Here is a 21,990-nt window from a genome sequence, read left to right as displayed (position 1 = left end):
GGGGCTGCTCCTCTACGTCACTCCATTAATCGCAGTTTCGCACCTAGTGGGGCTTCACGGTTCCAGTGCCAAGCTATTTGTTATTGACATCTGTCAAATGTCAAGGAACGTGTCGCCTGTTTTTGACATAACTGTGTGTATCCTGGAAAGTTTCAAAAGTTTTTGCGGATTTTCCCTAATATGTGAGGTGGAGTGCAAAAAGTGCCGAAAATGATCGTCTACTGAGGGAGGACCATGCAAGAGATGGACGCGTTATCCGCGGATTTGGCTCTCCAAGCGATTTTAGGTGAGCGCTCTTATCCGCAATCGATCGGACTTTTATTGGAAAAATCGACGGACTGGTCGATTGATCGACCGACGATCGTTGATTCTTCGAGAGGGGCCCCGCGCTCCGTGCTCCCGGTCCCATTGTGTCCGAATTAAATGAGTAAATTAAATAAATGTTTTTAATAAGGGGGGAGGACATCGGCTATTGTATTGTTGACATAATAACAAGATCTGTATCTGTCCGTGCTGCAATTGCGCTAAACTTCCATCGTGACCATTGTCGCTCCATCCGGAAACTTATTTGAATGTCGACTCTGTGCAACAGGTGGTCGCGCGCGGGAAGCCCCCAAAAACCGCTCCCGCGGGCCCCAAATCGAAACGTCGACGCGAAAAGCGTGAACCTTGCACATTTCGGACCCGAACGGGCGCCCTGGGCCGTCTGTTTGTCAACAAACTGGAAATTCCAGACGATTCTGGTTGGGAAAAAATTCCTGTGTATATTTGGTTGCCTAACTCGCGACTGTTTTGCGCGCAGAATTGGGCATTGTTTTGGTATTAACACCATTCGAACTGGTCGTTTTGAGATAACAGCGAAAACAGAATGCCATTAGGGAGTTGTGGCCGATGGTGTGAATCATGACGGCAGAAACGTGACGCGTAGGTATATTTTTTTTTGTCTGAGTCAAAGGTCGACGGTGACGGTGATCACGTGGCCCGACCCTGTCAAAATATTGGCGGTGGAATCGAAGAGTAATGATGCAAAATCGATTACGGTGCAGTCGATCCGTTTATTTCATTGTCATTAAGATAAATGCAAAATTTCAGCAGTGGCGGCTCGTCACTTGAGGATTGGGTCGCGAGACTGGCAGAAGTACAACAGATACTCGTTAGCAAATAATTACTTGGCCGATGTCTAAAAGAAAACAGAAAAAGTTTTCAGTGATTGTCTTTAACCCGAAGCACAAGAGGAAATCGTGAGGTGTCAGATCGGGAGTGGAAAATGGCTTGTAATAATTTTAGCCTTGAGGCCTCCAGTTTCACATGAAGCTTTGTTCCAATGCAAGACTGTGGCATTTTTGAGACTTCTGGTTCAGTCGTTGCGATCGATAAACGGTCACTTTTGTTCAGTTAGTTTGGAATGTCAGAAACTTCTTTTAACAGTAAAAATGATCTCGTGAGTGACACACCGAGACGAAATGATTTATAAATTTTGTCATAAGAAATGTCAATACCTAGTACATAAGAAAATGTTTGTGGTTTTATAATAAAAATTAAAGGTATCTTGATCGTACTACAAGTGTATTAATTCTTTTTGTGATTTATTTTGAGTGAAAAAATTTTAATAATTTCCTTTCAGCGCAGGTAATAAGTGCCTTGGAGAGTTGACATAAGTGTGGGAATTACCAGATTCCAAACAAATATTTTGTCGTTATGTAACTCCGATTGCTAAGACTGATGTACAGTTGCAGATCGGCATCGGTCTGATAATTGACTTATAATGACACCTTGAAGTTTTTTTTTAATTTTTTAATCAACCGAAACCGCAGCAACAAATACAACTAAGTATTCCACATTGTAAAAACAGCGACATGTAGAAAAGTGTACAATCTGCAAAAAACAAAGAGACGTCGACGTCACAGTTTTTAGTTTCCATTACGCCAACCATACAGAACCGTAGAAAGGTCATAAAATCAAGAAGAAAAAAGTAACACAAATACAACAAAATTTATTAAAAATTACTAATGTTACAAATGTTAATGTGAAAATAAATAAGTTAAAAATTGCTCCTATTTTATCCTAGAAATGATGAAAAGATTGGGAGACTTGGAAAGCTGTGAAGAGTTTGTACTTCTTTTGTAACTCTTCTCCTGCTGCCGCCACCGTCTCTTTTCGTAGGTCCCGAAGCTCCCGTTGGTTTGGTCCTCTTGCAAAGAACGAGCGCAATGTGGTCATGTTGACAGTTTTTCCAAAACCCGGTGGAGCTGTCAACATGATTTTGTCCGCGGTGTCTTCGAGAAAATACCGAATTAATAAAGTCTTGTCTACGAAAACCTTCTCGTCCTGTAGGACGGTCTCAAATTTATCAGCGGTGAACAACATCCTGCAAATCCACGTAAAATTAAAACTGACTCTTTGTAAATTGCAAATCGTGCAACAGAAAACTATCAAATGTTGAACACGTTATATTGAGATTACCTGACTGCTGGATTGTCCTACCATGTCTTCGACTCTCTTACGTTTTGCTTCAGACATGCCTGAGAATTTAAAAAAATGTCTTGGGTACGAGCTATAAATGGTTTTTAAAACTAACCTTCAAAAATAAAAACTGCTTTCAAATCTGATTCCAGTATCAGTATCACAAAGATTTTTCAATGTCAGAAAGAGATCTGGATTCATATAGCACAAAGCAACTAGTTTTGAAATACTGTAATGAAAAAATGAGCAAGAAGAACTTGTTTTGTAAAGATCAAAAAATAAGCACAAATATTATATTCTTAATAATAAAATGCATTCACCTTGTTTTGGCACAATGGGAGGCCATGGAGATTGTGCATTTAATTTGGTAGTAAAGCTGTCCGTTGAATTAGGTTATCTTTTTTCTAAGTTTGAGGTTATAAATAGCGTCAATGTCTTGTGCATTGTTGTCAGTTTTACTAGTTTGCAATAGAAGAATACTCAGACAGCGCGGGAAATTAAGCAATATGTTATGTTCATTTTGATAGGTCCGCATGTCAGGCGGACGGAAATCAGTGTGTCCAACGTTAAAAAAATTAATCATGGCCTCCCTTTATGCCAAAACAATGTGAACGGCTTTTACCTACCACAATACAACAGAAAAATAGTTACTAAAAGTTAGATTAGATGTATTATATTTTTATGTCAACAAAACGACGGGAACGAGGAATGTAAATTTTCTCCTTGAAATAAGAACAAAGGGACTCTATTTGTGTATCCCCAATTACTCAAAATTATTACTTCATTGTCAATAAACAGCATTGGTTTAGATTTAATAGTAGCATCGAGGTTATGGATCTAATGTTAGCCAAATGTGCTGGCTTGGCCGGTTTTACACCTCGACGTATCAGACATTGTTGTGTTATTTTTTTAACGATAATTAACAATTATTAACTGAAAACCAATTACATAACCCATTTATTAAATATTGAAGAATCTTACTTACCATATGAAGACGTCCGGACAATACGAGCACAACAATCTCTCTCGGAGACTCAGAAGTCAGAACACTCAACAACTGCAAACCCGCGCCGAAAAATGTCACATTGACATTTATGTTTTTATGACCGACCGAGACAGCGGCTCAACACAATTTGTTGTTAAGTACGGGAACTGTATTCGTGTCAACTACAATACGTGCTTCAGGTGGCGCTAGTGGAGTTTTTTTAAATTTTAATTATTTCCAAAATATAAAATACTTTCGGATAATGATGATTAGATGTATGAAGGGTGAATAGCGTAAAATTTTAAAATTTTCGATTTCAGCAAGTTGTGTTACAAAAACAAATTACAAAACAACAAAGTTTACGGTCGCATTACACTTACATTTTTTAGACAATGTAAAATCGTAACAATTACAATAGTTGTGATATCATATCTATTCAATTAGGAATTTGTTAAAGGTGTTAGGTAATTTTTAAAAGCTAAAAATCATTACTGTTAATTTGAACCATGGCCAACTGTATCAAAACGCTAGGCGCTTATTATGGCCGTCCCACTTGGTTTGAAAAAGTGTTCCCGTCGAGTAGGCCCTGGAGCGTACGTACAGTGGCGCCCCCTAAATTAACATTAGGAACTGATTTGAAAACGAAATTCGTCACAATGACAGTATTGACAGTAGCTGCGTTCGTTTATATAATTTTTATGCTAATTTACGTCAAAATCGTTCGGTTATTGTAAAATGAGCAAATTGATGTAAATCTAAATCGTTCGGATATTAGACGTCAGAGTCATTAGACGAAGCTCGATTTGCTAGGAGTATTTCGACCGAGGATGTTGAGATTTTGGCGCCTGTCACAATAGTAGGGTTACTATCTGGTTATGTTTATGTAGTATGTGGAAGAGAGAAAAATAAGGGCATTTGCACAAGGTTTGAGTGGTGGGAAACGATGTAGGAGGACGCCCTAAAGGTATCTGGCCAGAAAAAACGCGAAAATTCAACCGGGAGCCTAGTGAACAATTATCTACCCTATTTTCGTTCGTTTATTTCAGATTGATCTCCAATCAGCTGTTCAAGTCTATTAAATTTGTGCTTGCATCTCCGAGGTAGTATCCGAACGCACCTACCTAATCAAAACTTAGAAATAGTGGAAAAAAAGGTCAATATGATTTTTTAACGTTCCAATGCAAATTTTTTTAAATTAAGCCACATTGAATGGAAAAAGTACCCTGCAGCAATTGTGTATCTAGTTGATAACCCGTGGATAACATAGCAGAGCATTTTGTTGGCTGTGCGAGGTCTTTCACCAATGGTTTTAGATTTGGTATTATCCAAACCATATACAGTATATATCGTTTATAACGATGTGGAAGGGACCGGTGAAATTCGGTCGTTATAACCGTAGGTCGCTATTTCCAAACACCTACTGAAAAATATTTTTATTTTCATAGAAAAGTGTACATTTAAAGGTAAATAAACGTGTCGATACATTTTTAAAGCTTTTATTACAAATTTAGGATCTCATCCTGTTGAATTTTTTTCATAGATGACAATCTTTTTGATGTGCTCACTTATTCTAATGCTGAGACGAGTCACATTATCCAACAACACAATGTATTCAGAAAAATACTAAATTCGAATTAAAACAATTTGAGGTTATGTCTGATATTTTGAAGCAATTGAAGTTTCTTTTTTTATGGTTTTTAAGCTATTGACACAACACCTCACCTATTATATGTTTCTTATTTTACACTTTTACTATTTTTATTATTTTGTTACTGCATGCAATTAACACTTGCAGTTAATTTATAAATATTTAACATGGACATAACCAAGAATAGGACATAACCAATTACAGAAAAAAGAGACGTTTCTGTCATCCGTTGTCTTTTAATTCAAATAATCGTCACTTGAAGTCTCTACTGTACGTACGATTTTTTTAAATGTCAAGAACAATTTTTCTTACGGAGAAATCATCGAGTGGGACGGCCATAATAAGCGCTTAGCGTTTTGATACAGTTGGCCATGTTTGAACAAAAACCATCTCTATACAGGCGACCTGAGTTCGATTCCCACCAGCAGGCAACTTTTTTTTTCTTTGCAGTATTGCACAATTTTATGTATTTGTACGGGGTCATTATAAATGATTGTACCATCGTAGGTGGCTGTGCGCTATGCTTTAAGTTTATAATCGTTATAACCGTTTATAACCGTATTATAATAAATTATTAACCAACCAATTAAAAATGGTACTGAACAAGACTTAAATAGCTCAGTTGGTTAAGAGCTACACTAATAATTAAAATGTTTTGTGTTCAAATCCTGGCCACTATTTTTATCGAGAGATATACAGAGTGATCAACAAGAAAACAAATCAAGAGTACTACCTCATCTTTTGTTTTATCGAAACGTCTGTCTTAGCTTAATCGTACACATATGTATGTATACTTGCTATACACAGTCGTCTTATTGGTTGCCTACCTTTCGAAAAAATCTATTATTAATTCATTAATAATAAATTAGAATTTTAGCAGTCTTTTATTTCGTGTGATTTTTTCATCGATTTCTTGTTCTTCATGTACCCAATTGCTTTGCTCCAGCAATGAAAAGACATTTTTGGGGTATCTAAGACATGGAGAATTTTTTAAGTTTTTGAGGGTTTTTCGGTGATTTTTTAACCATTTTTTTCATGCTTACAATTACCCTGGTCTAGAAATGAATTATTTAACAAAAAAGATATGTTTTTGTTCGACACTGTCAGAATTTGAGAATTCTCTCCTGCGTGAACGGATTTTGATAAATGTCACAACTTGTCAAAACGAAACATCAAGCTAATTTTAAAGATTTTAAACGATTTGAAGCCTTTAAGAGGCTCATCGAACAAAAAAACGTTGTATTCAACTCGTTGGTTTGTAAATTGGGCTCTTTATGGCATTCGTGGGCCTCGTTTCACTCGCGTGAGCTCAATTTACACACGAACTCGTTAAATAAACTAGTACAGCCAGGCTACGAAAATTGGAATCACTTTTCCACATTTGCCCAAAAGATGGAACCACAAAAAAAAAAAATGGAATTGCTGGCAACATTGTTTTTTTACGTAACTATGCTTTGAAAAAATGTAGCTAAATGTTGGTGGTAGCCGATTAGGATATGTTGCACGCTAATGATCCTGCACTCTTACAGTTGCTGTTCTACCAGATCGACCTTCTTTAGCAGGATAATACCATTTTACGATACTTATTCGCTGACAGTGACATTGACAATTGTTAAAAGTAGTGACAATTGCACGAAATATTGAATTCTACCGTGTGAGCAACAAGTACTGATTGAGTTGGCAATAAATTCTGGTGATTTTTGGTGACTTTTATGTCATGTTCCAACGAGAAAACCATTTTATTAATAAAAGATTACAAAAACCAAGACGTTTAAATTTGAAATGTATACCAGCTGTCAATAATGTCAATAAAACAAACCGAAATAGGTACAATTCACAGTCTTGCAAATTTTATGTAAATTTTTTTTTTGCCAACTGTAACAGTTATTGTTGCTCACCCTGTACAACATGATCAAGAATGACTGAATCTGTTGGTAACAATGAAAATTCGAATGATTTTGGTACCACTGTAATCTAAACGCATATCCGGTTGTCAGCTTTGACAGAGTTGAAGGCGAATTTGACGTTTACGTTGACGTTTTTATAATATTGTTTTTTTACTTTTTTTTAAACAATTTTTACGAGTTTTTTGAAAGAAATGTGTATATAAAAATAGAGAATAAACAGCCCCAAAAAAGAAATCATCATTTAGCACCGTATTGGAGCTTTGATTCCATTAAATAAATATAATTTATTGTTTTCAACTGTCATAAATTCTCATTTTTCTCCTTTGTAAACTGCCTCCTATACTCAATTTCATATAAATATGCATCTAAGCAAGCCATGAAAATCTGATTTTCTGTTGGTATTAAAGCTAAAGCTGGTGATTTTGACTTTCAAAGTTGCTTGCTCTGCGCGAACTCGATTTGACTAATTTTTCAGTTTTGTTGTCCATTTTAACATTGCTGCTTTCAAAAGCAATGTTACGCCTTTTTACCCTTTTTACTGATTAAATTAAAGTAATTCTTATTTGTTTTTGTCCTTGTATTTTTACCAAGTAACGATTTATTGGACATGACCTTCAAAAATGTGACTTTTGTAATGTAACTAAATTAAAGGTGCTTTTACACATGCACAGCTCACTTGATGAACATTTATATGAAGTCAATTATAAGTACCCTAAAGCAAAATGAGCAGATAACGAACCGTTGCCCTAGACAACACATTCAACGTAACATTTCTGACAGGTCTTGAAAAATGTGTCAAAACTGTCAAAAGCAAATGCGAAACCATTTTTAAAAGATTTGGAAGCTTCAAGGACGTCGTTTCAAACAATAAAATTTTGTATGCAACTCGTTTCTGGGTAAATTGGGCTTTTCTACGGTGTGGAATAAAATGATTTACATCTAGTTACCTTTGCATTATTCTTGTAAAAATACGAAATGCCGCTCTACAAAAAAAAGGAAGCCTAACCTCAAAATATATATCCAAATTCCAAATGTGATTTATTGCGAAGGGATGATATGAATGCAAAGTTGAGATTTAAATTAAGAAGGAGCTAACAAAAGCAAGTCACAGCAAGTGTTGAAAGTGGTCACCAACGTTTGTTAATTCAATTTAGTAAATTGCAACAATTGTCAATTCGATTGATGACATTTATTGACAGAACTAATAGTTCGGCACTTCGAAAAAAAAGTAGAGCGGTACAGGAAAATTTACATGTGCAAAAATTCCAAAGGTAACTAGATGTAAATCATTTTATTCCACACTGTAATTGCCCTCGAGGCCTTAAAACCCTGGCTATGCTCGTATTTTAATCTTGTCCCTCGGGCAATTAGAAAAGCCCAATTTACACAGAAACTCATTGCATAAATAACTATTATTCAGATGTGGAATTAATTTAATTCTATGAACAGAAATCGACAAAAAATTGTAAGATCTGGCTATATTGACAAACTGACAATATTGCTTAACTCATCACAGTTTTTACAATTTCTGTACAAGATTCGTGCGTTTATTTTCAAACACATTGTATATTTTCTAAATACAGGGTGATTTACGAGGAATAATGAGCCCGGCGGAATAGAAAATGCAACCCACAATACATTGGAACAAAAAGCCGGACATCGAAGCGGTAAATGTCCGGGTTTTTCTCCTGATAAATTGCGGGTTGCATTTTCTATTCCATCGGGCTCATTATTCCTCGTAAATCACCCTGTATGTATTTAACTATTTTTAATCTAATACCTTCTGTTTCTCTTTTTAATTGCAGGAATAATACCAGATGACTATAAATGAATGCCACTTTTTTCTTAAGTTGCAGAACATTTTTCAAAAATTTCTTTGGCAAACCTGATATGTTGGTCAACACATTGGCGTACGTACAGTGGCGGCCATTAATTTGGAAACACCAAGATTTTTCTATTGTAAATTGTTTGTCACTTTGACAATGTTATTGACATGTCAATTTCGGCTGTGACAGTCTGTTGAATGCGCTCAACAATGACATGGGTGACATGAGTTCATGACATAACGCGTACACTATCAAATATTAGAAATATCCAGTAAACTAGATTAGGCCGGTGTTCCAAATTAATAGCCGCCACTGTACGTCATTTTGACATTTTATGTATTAATAAATTGTGTCAAATAAGCGAGTACGCCTATGTTTATGTCAACTGTCACATTAAACAGCAGAATAACAAGCAACAGTATTACCAACCTCAACCTATGCACAAATTATCAGTTCAAGTGCACACTATTAAGTCACAATTTCAAAAAATGTCGAAATTCAATCAGCCATGAAAAACTAGAATCGACTCCTAGCTTGGCTCGTACGTGTACAGTCGCGAGCATTAATTCTTGGCCGTCATGCCGTCAAGGTCATTTTGAAATTTCCCGCTACTGTTACACTTAATTAGGGCCAATGTCAATAAAACGTCAATCAAAAAAAAATTGTCGAAGTTTTATTCTAAACATTCAAAATTATGGCCCCATTGTCGTATTTTAACAGAGTAAAAATTATTTGGCTGGTAGACACGGATGTGTCAGAAGCTAGCAGTTGGAATTTCCAAAAAGTTCACAAGATCTTGACAGGACAAGACAACTAGGATTTATTAGAGGTTATGCCCGTTTCACATTAGAGCACCTTTCGTTGCGTCAAAGAATGACCTTGACGACCAAAATTTATTGCTCGCGACAGTACCTACAACTGTCAAAATAAGTAGAGGATTATCTCTCTCAAAAATATTTTGCATTACAAATTGTCACCATCGCACTAATCTAATCTTAAAGATCGAATAGGCAGTAAAAAAAATAATGAATAAATTAAAGAGTCTAGCGGAGATTTTTTGTAGTAAATTTATACCCTCATTGGCAGATCCCATTCACCTTTAGTTTGACATTTAAATCGAATCTGCAAATCGACATCTGTTTTTCATGGCCAACTGAATATTTTTCTAATTTTGGTGCTCCCCGTTCTTGATTATGTACATATTACGTAAGGGTCAGCGCTCACAAGCCCGCGTCTGACAAATTGGAAGCTTTGCGTTGGGTGTGTACATGATAACGCAAAGGTTGGGGGAATGGACAACTTTTCCGGATGCAACATGATAATTGATAATGCATACATATTTTTTATGTATTACATTACATTACACATATTTTATTAATTTTTTTGTTCGACACTGTCAGAATTTGAGAATTTTCTCCTATGTGAACGGATTTTGATAAATGTCACAACTTGGCAAAACGAAACGTCAAGCTAATTTTAAAGGTTTTAAGCGATTTGGAGCCTTTAAGAGGCTCGTCGAAGTAAAAAACGTTGTATTCAACTCGTTCGTGTGTAAATTGGGTCTTTTTTGGCACTCGTGGGCCTTTAAAACACTCGTTTGAAACGAGCGTTTTAAAATGGCCCACGAGTGCCAAAAAAGGCCCAATTTACACACAAACTCGTCAAATAAACTACAATTTTTTTGGCATGAAAATTGTTTTAGGTTAAGTATATAAGACACGATGACATTTTATTTTTGTTAACTCAAAAACAGAAAAAATCTGAGAGCATATAGAGTACGATTCAAACTAGTGAGCGCCCCCCTTAACCCGAACCGACTTGAAGTTTGCCGCGTTCAAATTACTCCGAAATGAAACTTTTCCAAGACTTTTCTTTGATTTTTATTTTATCCAGTCGAATCCGAATCATTTTGTCGCAACCCCACCTGCCCCCCAGTCGTGTCTTTCAACAGTTCGAATATTAATGTCGTTCGTGCGTTTTAACGTATTTTTATGGCCCCGTATCGACATAATTTCCCGGCTCGGTGATGCGTGAAACGCAGCTTGTGCGTTTATTGCCGATTAAGGGGTATCAAACACACCCTTGACAGGTGAGCTCTTCACCCCCGACGTTTCTTTTTCCCGTGCGACGCACCCTCGCCCGCAACAAATCGAGTCGCCTTCGACAACTTGACAGCTCCGCAGAGGCGACTCTCCGGTCTCCGGCCCACACCGGATCCATAACGGTCCGGGGGTGGCCGACGAGGGGGTGGCGGTTTGATTTTTTTTCGTTGTGTGCGATCTTCGCTTCCGTATCGATCAAACTCAGTTGTCAACGAGCATTTGTTTCCGGAGAGCACGCGATCGCGCCATTATCGGATGCGAACGAACAAACGACGAACGATCCGAAGCGGGCTGACAGGTCGCGGTCAGCTGACTTGTCAATTGTCACGTTTGTGACGTCAAGGTCGCGAGCGTGGCCGGCCGTCCGCCATTTTGCGGTCAGTCTCGCCCCCTCCCCTAGTCGGACGCGTCCAATCGGCACGCGGATCGATTTTTCAGCGCGGCCCGATTGGTCGGGGACGGCGGAGGCGGCGAGACCAATCGGCGCTCGGACCGCCGTTATCTGATAAATCATCCGGGATAATTGATAATTGGGGGTGGCGCGGGTCGCCGCCGGGGTGGGTCAAGCCTCGGCCGGCGGCCGCACTCTGGGAGATTTGGCGGCGACGGGAGAGTGCCCCCGCCCCGCCGCCCCCCTTCTGATTATCGGTATCTTGGTAACGGGCGAGCGGTGGGGGGTTAAATATCGTTTAACTCCTTAAATATTTTATTAAATAATTCAGTTAGCGTTGCAACAGATTGTTTGCGGTGCGCGTTGTTTGCGCGGGGTGGATTATTTTTTTGCCACCAATTCGCACTTGTAAATGAGGAGGATGACAACAGTGTAGGGGTGGTTTGGCTCTCGCGAGACGGTTTTTTCGAAAATGACATGATCGCGCGGCTCCCCCGATCTGCGATTGTTTGATTTGAAGGGATGTTTTCGGTGGTTTTTCTTTGATGCTTCGGTGATGTGTCAGTGACCGAAAATTATGGAATTTTGGGATATGGACGATCGCAGAGAAAACAGACATCGGAGTGGGCAAGGTATTTCCAAGAATTCAATTTTTCGAAAAAAAAAATTCTATTCCAAATTTTTTTTGTACGAAGAAAGTTATAACATTTTGTTCGGTTATTGTTGTTGTTTTAACTTTCATCACTTTTTTCCTCCCGTCTTGTTTATAATACTCGGAACTTTCTACAATTTTTGTCTGTACAACTATTTTTGTTTCTTTCGGTGTATATTTTTAATTAATTTCAATGTTATTTTGAACGTTTTTACTGTCATTGTTTTCTTTTGTTGGTTTTTGTGTCCGTCGACGTCCGAGTGAAAGATGAATAAACGGGAAAAGCAAATAGATCAAATGAAACATTTAATAAATTGGCGAAAATGACGCGACAAATTTTTTTCCAACTATTCATATTCACTTATTTTTTCTTCTACATTCAAAATGCTAGTACCGTGCGATCAAATAAAAAAAAATCAGAGTTGGCGAAAATGGTGGTTTGAAGCAATCAAAGAATCAGAATTACACAATCCAGGTAACTGGATTTTTTTTAATTGATCGCACGTTATTTCCCATCAAGTTTTTAAAGATTTTCTGTTTACACTTTTTTGTATTTGTTTGGTTTCTTTATCTACCTCATTCTTTCACTAAAATTGTTTATCAATCATGTAGGCGCTAAAAGTGTTATTTTTACTAATGTATTAGTAGTAATAGATATTTGACAATGAAATATTTTCTGATTTTTCTCTTACAACAATGTGGCGTCAAATATTTGACAATAACCTTCACATGGCTTGGCTTCACTATCACTATGACTACCATTTTGTAAATACTATTTACATATTCTTCTTTTTAGAATGACTTTTTTAATTTAACTTTGTTCACACCTGCATGACCCAACATGGAAGTTTAATTTTTGATGCTTATTTACTTTTGTAAAATATTTGACTGTTTATTAAATATTTGACTCACTACCTATTAGTTTCATCGATCTACTCGTTTCTCCGTTTCAAAATATAAAACCGCCAAATTTGACAATTTCTTTTTGAATCCTTTTTTATGCTGACAACCAAAATAATTTGACAAGCGTAAACGGTAATAATAAATTTCCTCCCACCCTTAGATATTTAGGAATTACATCATTTCTGTTATGCTGTTTTTTCAATTGACAGCATAATCTCAATATTTGACACTGACCTTTACCTGATTTAACTTCCCTGTCATATATCTTGACTCTCATAACGAGAATATTGCTTTTTACTTTTTTGTAGTATTTTCATTGTGTCAAATTTTTCCTTATAATTTTTTTTGTAGGTAATTTGACTTCGCCAAAATATAATTGTTCTTTTTATTTAATATTTGACACCCAAATTATAAATATTTTGTCAGGTTTGATACAAACAAATAGACAAAAAAGATATATTTTCTAGTAATGTATGTATTTGACAACATATTTTCTAAGTTTTTTATATGAACAGCATGATGTTAAATATTTGACAATACATATAACGTTTACATAATTTGACTTTAATAATTAAAGATTTTTCGTTAAAACATTTTTCTTATGTATTTTTTTTAATTTGCCTTTACTAATGTGGATGTTTAACATTCGCAATTAATTTGTTTAGGGAATTTTACTTTTTAGAAATCATTGAATACAAATTATTCTTTTTTGTCGTAAGAAAACCATCAAACGAACTTGTAGACATTTAACAACTCGTTTCTAAATACTTATATAATATAATAATATAAATATTTGCAACATACTATGTATTAGCATCCAATATAAATATTTTTATACAATGCAGTTGATATCAAATATTTACTTTGTAATTTTGCATGCTGATTTAGGAATAACTTACAATTTTTTGGTGGAATTTTTACTACATATTTCTTATTTTGTCATGTATTCAATAATTCGTTACAAATATGGCAGTGTCAAATATTTGACAATCACAGTTAAGTAAATGGCTGATATTTAGCTCTTAACAATCTTTATGCCACACCCACTCCCTTGCTATTGTCTTAAATAGTACAGATCCAATTAATGTCAAATATTTAGTATACAATAAAGCCGCCATTTTGAAAAAAGAATTAATGCAATGTTTCTTCCAAAACAGTAATACTTATTTCACATAGCACCATCACATAACCACTTCGGCTTGTAATAGTTCAGTTCATTAAATATGACACTTTTGACAAGAATTTGACAATTCTGCAGAAACTTCGAGTAATACGAATTTCGAAAATATTTTGAAAGACCATCTTAAATCAACTGGTGACTGTGCATGTCTGACATATTCATTAATTGAAAATTTTCGAAGAAAATAATAGAATCGTGTCAAATACCGCTATGAATATTTGACACCGAAATGCTTTTTTTCTTTCAAAAACACAGTAGTTCTAGTTTGTGGCAGCATTTTGTTGACAAAATTTCGTTTGTTTCAACACAGCCAACTCAGAAAACATCTTATTCATCTATTAGCGACGAAATAATTAGATATTTTTCGTCCTGACGCAACAACTCTGTTTGCGCTCCTCGTTATGACGAATTATTTCGAATTTTTTCCCCAATTACTTCGCGTCCACGTTCTAAACAATAAACCGTCGAGTCCTCTTTCAAAGATTTCCATAGTCATCATCCCCGTTATTGCGATGGTGGTTTGTTTAGTCGATAGCACACTCGATTGTTTATCGGCGTTGCCAACGGAAACGGGTCATATTTTTCATCCTAGTTGGCGAATAACAGGTTGCCGAAACCGATCGATCGATTCTCAACTGTTTTTTCTCGCGTTTTTTTTTCTCGTCGACGATGACGATGCACACAAATCAATTCCGATACGTACGGTGTCGTTTTGGATTTTTTTCACCATCTTCTCTCCAGCCGCGATTAATGAACATGCAGAAGTAATTATCAAGCGAAAGTCAATCGAAATCTAGACAATATTCACAACAGTAACGGTTTCGATTTTCTTTTCGTCGTGTGAAGAAAAGCATTTCTTCGATGTGGATATGCTCTGTTAAGTCGGCTGTCAATTATTAGTTCGAGCGCTCGCGATCGAAGAAAATAATTAAAATGGCGAGATTCGATGTTTTGCGCTAGAAAAATTACAAGAACGGTCGCGTCGGTCGGCCGGTGTTAAGAGAGCGGTCCGGTTAACCTAGAAGTGTTTTTTTCGGAGCGAAATCCACGAGGAGGTCTAAAAATTCAGAGGGAGGTCACACAAAATTGCAGGAATCGATCGGATTAACATGGAAACAAGAGAAATCGCCTAATTGGACGATTCCAGCGTAGATTGATGGGTCACACTTGGTGCTTATCTTCAAGTTGAATTTTCGAAATTTTTTCGAAAATTGTCAACACGCATCAAGAGTTGGCCCCAGTCGAGTCTTGAACGGTTCCAAATCGTTTCTGATGTCAACATTTTCGATTTTGTCCAATTTAACAAGTTTTTTATTATTAATATTATTATTATCGTACGGTAAAAGTTGACAGAAGTGGCAAGTGCGACCCATCATTTCATGCTGAAATGATCTGATTAGTAAGATAAAAGTAATTTCTGACAAATTCGACTATTCTGGACTAGTTTTGGATTTTTCCCAATAGGTTAACACCACTTTAAAAAAATTGTATTGGCCTGTTTTGATTTTTTTGCTTTGAAATGTATGTTGTCATAAGTGAAACGGTAAAAAAATCGTTGTCTGTTTTTATTTTGTCGAAATTCCAATTTTTGACGGAGTTACAACAGGTTTTTGGGAATTTTTGACGATTTTTGAAATGCCAACTTAGAGATAAACCCCAAGTGTGACCCATCATTTCACGCTGAAATCATCCGACTAAGCGTCCCGTCGCATTTTTGCACCAATCCGATCGTCCCAGTTCGATTTGTGCACGTTTCTTTTGTTACGAAAGTTTTTTGTATTTTGGACATTTTCTAAATCAAAGAAATGTTTGTAGGTCGCGGGTCAGACTTCGTCAGCGGCATCGACAACGAGGCCCTCGACTTCTCGCAACTGGAGGACTTCATCAACAGCGAGGGCTCCCAGAGCAACAACACCTACTTCAACGAGTCCCTCAACTCCACCCCCACGTCCGGCAAACTCCTCAATGTCATCGTCGAGAACAAACGTAACGCCGCCTCCAGTCACTCGCTTCCCGAGAGCCCGCCCGACAGCAGCTCCGAGCACCCGTACAGCCCCCAGGAAGGGTGCGAGCCGGCGATCAACCCCTCGGACAACATCTACACCACCCTGGGCCCGAACATGTACAAGCCGGCGTCGATAATCAACCCCATGTTGGGCGACAACTTGATCCTGGGCTCGCACATCGTCGTCGCCGAGCAGAACGGCGATCAGCTCATCGAGAACGGCAACCTCCTGCAGGACGGCAGGATGATCGTCAGCCAGCCGGACGCCGGGCTGCTGCAGGAGAGGATCATAATGCCGGAGGACAACCGGCAGATCCTACTGACCAACGGCGACTCCAACCAGAATTTCACCACCAGGACCATCTACAAGGGGGACGACAACCACCTGGTGCACCTGGGCTACAATCCCGCCATCGAGGGCAACCTGTGCGAACCGAATCTGGACAACATGCAGACCGTGTACACGAACCTGCAGAGCGCCCCCAAGAAGAGGAAACTGTCACAGGACTCGCCGTTGGTCAAGAGCGAACCCGGTACCATAGCTATTCTTGCACCAAAAAATTTTTCACGTACAGGGTGGTCAATTTCAGAGCATTGTTCGACGAGTCAGCTTAGCCCCCCGGGCCCCCTCTCTACGCCGATGGACGAGGAGTACGCTTCGTCCGAGGCTTGTCTCTCCGAATCTCAGTACCAGTGTATCAGATTTAACGCCTTCCAACAACCCCAATGGCACGCCCTCTGCGATCAAAATTTAACGGAACTGTCAGTGGTTTTTTGACTTTTTTGAATTTTTTTCCAAGCGGGATTTTTTCAGGCCGGTGCCGCACTACAGGGTCGATGCCGACAAGGGATTCAATTTCTCCAATGCCGATGATGCTTTCGTTTGCCAGAAGAAAAACCATTTCCAGGTGAGTTTTTCGAAATTTGTCAAAAATTTTACTCGAGTAAAAGTCATCGGAGACATATAGTGCGACCCATCATTTCACAGTGCTTTCATCCAATTAAGCGATTTGTGGTGGTCCGGACTCGATTAGATTGTCACACTCGAAGATATCTCATTTTTTCAACATTAACATGCAGAATTGTTCAATTTGATGGTTCTGCGCACTAAACTAACAACTCACCACTTTACATGCGAAAACTTATCGAGTTGACTCGTTTTTGTGCACTTATTATTATTAACATCATTATTATTGATTGAGCAAGTGGGCGCAGATAGGAAGTGCGACCCATCATTTCAGCCTAACTTTGTCTAATTAAGCGTTTGGTCGTGGTTTCGATGAAATCCGAACGTTCTGGGCCGATTTCTGCTTTTCTCCACACTCTTACGAAAACATTTTCTGTCGCAGATTACTTGCCACGTCCAACTCTTGGGAGATGCTCAATTTGTCAAAACTCCGGACGGCTTCCAGAAGATCTCAAGCTTCCACATCCACTTTTACGGTGTGAAACACGACTGTCCGACGCAAACAATAAGGGTGGAGCAAAGTCAGAGCGACAGAAGCAAGAAGCCATTCCATCCAGTTCTGTGAGTCTTTCCTGTTGCTAGTACAATTTTTTTTCAATTTTTTTGTTTGTTTCAGGGTCGAACTGGTCAATTCGCAAGTGACCAAAGTGACGGTGGGGCGGTTACACTTCAGCGAGACCACCTCCAACAACATGAGGAAAAAGGGCAAGCCCAACCCCGAACAGAGATACTTCCAGGTCGGTAATTGAAAATGTTTGTGTTAAAAAATTCTCAACAAGATGTTGCTGAACAGCTCGTCGTGGGGCTGCACGCGCACACGACAAACGGTAATTTCCCGGTGATCAGTCATGCAAGTCAGAAGATCATAGTCAGAGCTTCGAATCCTGGCCAGTTTGAGAGTGACGTGGAGTTGTGTTGGCAAAAAGGACAGACCCAAGTAAGTTTTTTTTTGGAAATATTTTCGGAAATTTTTGATTTTCGTTTTTTCTGTTGGAGGACTCAATTTTTCACAATGGTAAAGTGGGTATTAACACGGACCGACCCGACGAGTCGCTGGTGGTTCACGGTAATATCAAAGTGACGGGGCACATAATACAGCCCAGCGACATCAGAGCCAAGAAGAATATCGTCGAGTGTGACACTGCCGAGCAGCTGAGGAATGTGCAAAAAATGCGAGTCGTCAGGTAATGACGCGTAAAAAATCAAAAATAAAAAGTTTTTGGGTTATTTTGGAAAAATTATAAAGGGGTGAGAAATGTGCACGGTTCATGATTTACAAGCGGGAATGATCTCTCTGCACGTATCTGTTTTTATTTTGCTGAAATTCCAATTTTTGACTGAGTTACAACAGTTTTTTGGAAATTTTTGACGATTTTTGAAATGTCAACTTAGAGTTAGACACCAAGTGCTACCCATCATTTCACGCTGAAATCATCCGACTAAGCGTCCCGTCGCATTTTCACACCAATCCAATCGTCCCAGTTCGATTTGTGCACGTTTTCCAGGTATGACTACGAACCGTCGTTCGCGTCGCAGTTGAGTCGCGACAGTCAACGTTCCGACACCGGCGTCATAGCTCAAGAGGTGGCCAAGATCCTCCCCGAAGCGGTGAGACCGGCCGGCGACCTCGTCCTCGAGAACGGCACCTCCATCGACAACTTCCTGGTGGTGAACAAGGAGCGCATCTTCATGGAGAATATAGGGGCGGTGAAGGAGTTGTGCAAAGTGACGGATAATCTCGAGACTCGAATCGACCAGTTGGAAAGGATAAACAGGCGGTTGAACAAGCTGAAAAGGGGCGACAGTCTCAAATCGAACAGCACAGGTGAGTTTTGGAGAGAAAATTCGAGATTTTTTTTTTCGATATTTTTTCAGTGAGCAGCTTGAAACATTCCTATTCGCAAAAGTGCTCCAAGCACCACTCCTGCAACAGAGAAGACGAGTTCTGCTCGAATAAGTTCATACAGATTGTCATAGTGGTCTTGGTGCTGATCATGGCCTTCTGGTGAGTTTTTCAAAATTTTGACTGTTGGAAATATTTTTCGAATATCTTAGAAAACTGATCATGTCTTTGTAATAAGTTTTTGAAAATTTTAAATTTTGCAAATATTTTTCGAAAATTTTCTTTTTGAAAAATTGTGAAAATATTTTTGGTAGCTTGGCGGCCATAACAACTTTGTACCTGATGGAGGCGTCCAGACACAACCAGTTCGCCCACACCAACCTCCAAGCCACGCACCGTTCGGTCGTCACCAAGAGACAAATGAAGTCGCCGAAGAACCACCAATCGTGGCACACCATGACCGACCACCACAAGACCAACACGTACAGAAACGACGACGTCACGAAGATAACGATCGACCCGGGGCTCGCGAAGCGACCGTCGTACATCATCGGCCGCCCCCCGGACTGCCTCTCCGTGGAACAGGACCTGGAAAGTAGCCACCTTTGCCAGATCTACTGTTGTGCTGCGTCGCCGCCGGTGATACCGCCCCCGGAATCGCCGAACTCGATCTACGGCGACAAGAACGCCAACAAGACGGGACAGACGGTCCTCAACATCGAGAAGAACAAAATTTCGCCGCCCTTTCACTCCACCACCAACGAGATCGACAAGAGGCAGAAGAGGGACGCCTACGATTTGACAGGTGAAATCAGCTCGTTTGACACCCCAGGTGATTTTTTCTTTTTTTTTCGCTTTCTTTTATTTTTCAACGCAACGCCCACTGAATCCCGTCGTTACAGATGATCAGGTGTTCTTGATCGTGGTCCAAGGACGCAACTTCAACACGACCTTGACCCACAAGTACTTGATAGCCCAGCCGGACCCGCACAACTATTCCTATTCTGTTCCTATATCTAAATACATGCCGGATGAATTCATCAATCTCATATTCAGGTGCGTTCATCTTTTTTTTTTTTTCGAAAAATTGTCAAAACATGTTTTTGACAATTACCTCTTAAAACATTTAAATTCGATACTCGTATGCTCTAAATTGGTAAGTGATCACTTTACGTTTGAAAATTTATCGATTTGAGTCGTTTTGGTGCATTTATTATTATTAACATTATTATTATCGATGAATCAAAGTGGGCGTAGATAGCGAGTGCGACCCATCATTTCACGCTAACTTTGTCTGATTAAGCGTTCTGTGGTGATTTTGACTGATTTCGATAAACGTCGGGCGAGAAATGACGTTTTTGTCAAATTAACACTATGGCGGCCACGGAATTTCGTACATCAATGTCATTTCACTGGCAAAAGTCGTAAAATGTTCTTTAGTAATGGTAACCTCACTTTTAACACTTGACAGTCTGTCAATTTGTATTTGTCCCAATTTTTGTATTATGTAACGAATTGTGCTTTTTGGAATACCCAGTATTTCCAAAATACACTTTTAACAGTTACCATTTTGAAAAAAAGATTAATTTTTTTGTGAAGTGACAGTAATTTGATGTACTGTCGCGAGCAATAAATTTTGGTCGTCAATGTCATTTCAAAATTTGGTTAGATTGTCAGATTTAAAAAATTTCCCAGCCTAATTATGCCCATGTCAACAAAGTGTCAAAAAAATGACAATTAATGTCATACAACATGATGATAGGTTATGATAATTACGACTGTTTTACAATGGAGCATTTTCGATTGCGTTAAAGAATGACCTTGACGACCAAAATTTATTGCTCGCGACTGTACGAATTCCGTAGCCGCGATTGTACTCGTTTCTTTTTTTCTTTTAACAAACAATCCGTTACGAACTTGGGAACGTTTCAGATCGACGCAAGACACCATCAGGGAAATCGACTACTGCAACAACAACTACAAGGACCGCGGTTGTTCTTACAACTACGACGAGAAGCTCCAGGTCCGTCACAAGGTCAACGAGCACAGTCCGAGTCAGCTGATCAGCAGTCAAAGTGTCATCTTCGAGGTCAACATGGCTGATTTCCAGTCGAAGGTCATGACGTATAGGGCATCGATAAAGCCGAGTCAGGTTAGTAGGTTTTGGGTAATTTTGACAATTTTTGGATGTTTTTGACGAATAGAATTGTCAGTTCAGATGAATGGTTCGGTCTCTTTTTAGAGATTTAGAAAATGTTTGCTTGGAAACTTTTTTCTGCAAAACTAAATTTGCAACACCATACATCAATCGCATCTGTCATTTTTTCAATTTTTTTATTAATTTTGACAAGACCGTACGTTTCCAAGGTCAAGGAACTGAAAAACTGTCAAACACGAACTAAATGTCATTCTTTCGTTGCAGAACATTTGCAAACTGACCAATCTCGGCGAATTCATCGAATACAACTTTCATTTCTACAGGCACTGTGATGAATAACGGAACGATACGTACTAATCTCTTTTATTTTTTTTTATCCAAATAAAAAAGAAAAAACGCCGCATGACATAACAATTATGTTATTTATTATGTTACTATTGTTTAAGATATTATATTTTTTTAATTGTTTTATCGAGTGTTCGATGTTACTACAGCGCCACCTAGTTGTAGAAGTACCTGTATTTAAGAGAGAACGACAAATTTGGGACACCTAGAGATAATTTAGTGAAAAAAAAAGCACCAAAACATTTTTTGTAGCCAATAGTCGTATAGGAAGACCTAAGCTTTATATGATTAGTCACAGACTATAAACGACTCATATCAAATGTACTTAAGAAACTTGTCCGTCCAGTAAGAATTGTAAAATGTGTAGATCTAGTAGAATAATCGTATTGTAAGATACTCTTTTTTCTCTCTTCTCCCTCTCTCTATTTTCTTGTATTTTTTTAATGCAGAGTTACGAACAAATATTTTTATCATTTTTATTACTTTATATTTAGAGTTATCTAAAGAATATGAACAAATAGTTGTTAGAATTTTAGCGTAGTCGTGTATTATTGCAATATTATGTTTTTGTGATTGTGTAAAATAAATTGTTTTCGATTCTTATACAACTGTCAA

General features: G+C 38.3%; 1 protein-coding gene and 1 long non-coding RNA gene across 3 annotated transcripts; one reads left to right on the top strand and one right to left on the bottom strand.

Moving 5' to 3' along the window:
- Window positions 1–43: 43 nt before the first annotated feature.
- LOC138127535 (myelin regulatory factor) lies at window positions 44–21,974 on the top strand. Of its 2 annotated transcripts, none has more exons than XM_069043574.1 (14): window positions 44–286; window positions 15,873–16,595; window positions 16,653–16,824; window positions 16,877–16,970; window positions 17,412–17,590; window positions 17,646–17,766; window positions 17,823–17,967; window positions 18,024–18,213; window positions 18,535–18,854; window positions 18,905–19,034; window positions 19,187–19,704; window positions 19,775–19,928; window positions 20,805–21,024; window positions 21,295–21,974. In XM_069043574.1, the coding sequence occupies exons 1-14, from the start codon at window positions 235–237 to the stop codon at window positions 21,367–21,369; spliced, it is 3,093 nt and encodes a 1,030-aa protein (XP_068899675.1). In that variant the 5' UTR covers window positions 44–234; the 3' UTR covers window positions 21,370–21,974. The 2 variants fall into 2 exon arrangements, with proteins under 2 accessions (XP_068899675.1, XP_068899676.1); XM_069043575.1 differs by lacking the exon at window positions 44–286 and adding an exon at window positions 11,658–11,954 and having other exon boundaries at window positions 17,823–17,966; window positions 18,026–18,213.
- Window positions 1,980–3,575, bottom strand: LOC138127619 (uncharacterized). The gene is made up of 4 exons (XR_011158288.1): window positions 3,449–3,575; window positions 2,579–2,692; window positions 2,464–2,522; window positions 1,980–2,368 (listed from the first exon to the last, which is right to left on the bottom strand). It is a non-coding gene; the product is annotated as an uncharacterized lncRNA (long non-coding RNA).
- Window positions 21,975–21,990: the final 16 nt, after the last annotated feature.

Source organism: Tenebrio molitor, chromosome 4 (assembly GCF_963966145.1).
Source record: "Tenebrio molitor chromosome 4, icTenMoli1.1, whole genome shotgun sequence".
NCBI lineage: Eukaryota > Metazoa > Arthropoda > Insecta > Coleoptera > Tenebrionidae > Tenebrio > Tenebrio molitor.
This window is presented reverse-complemented; position numbering and strand designations above follow the sequence as displayed.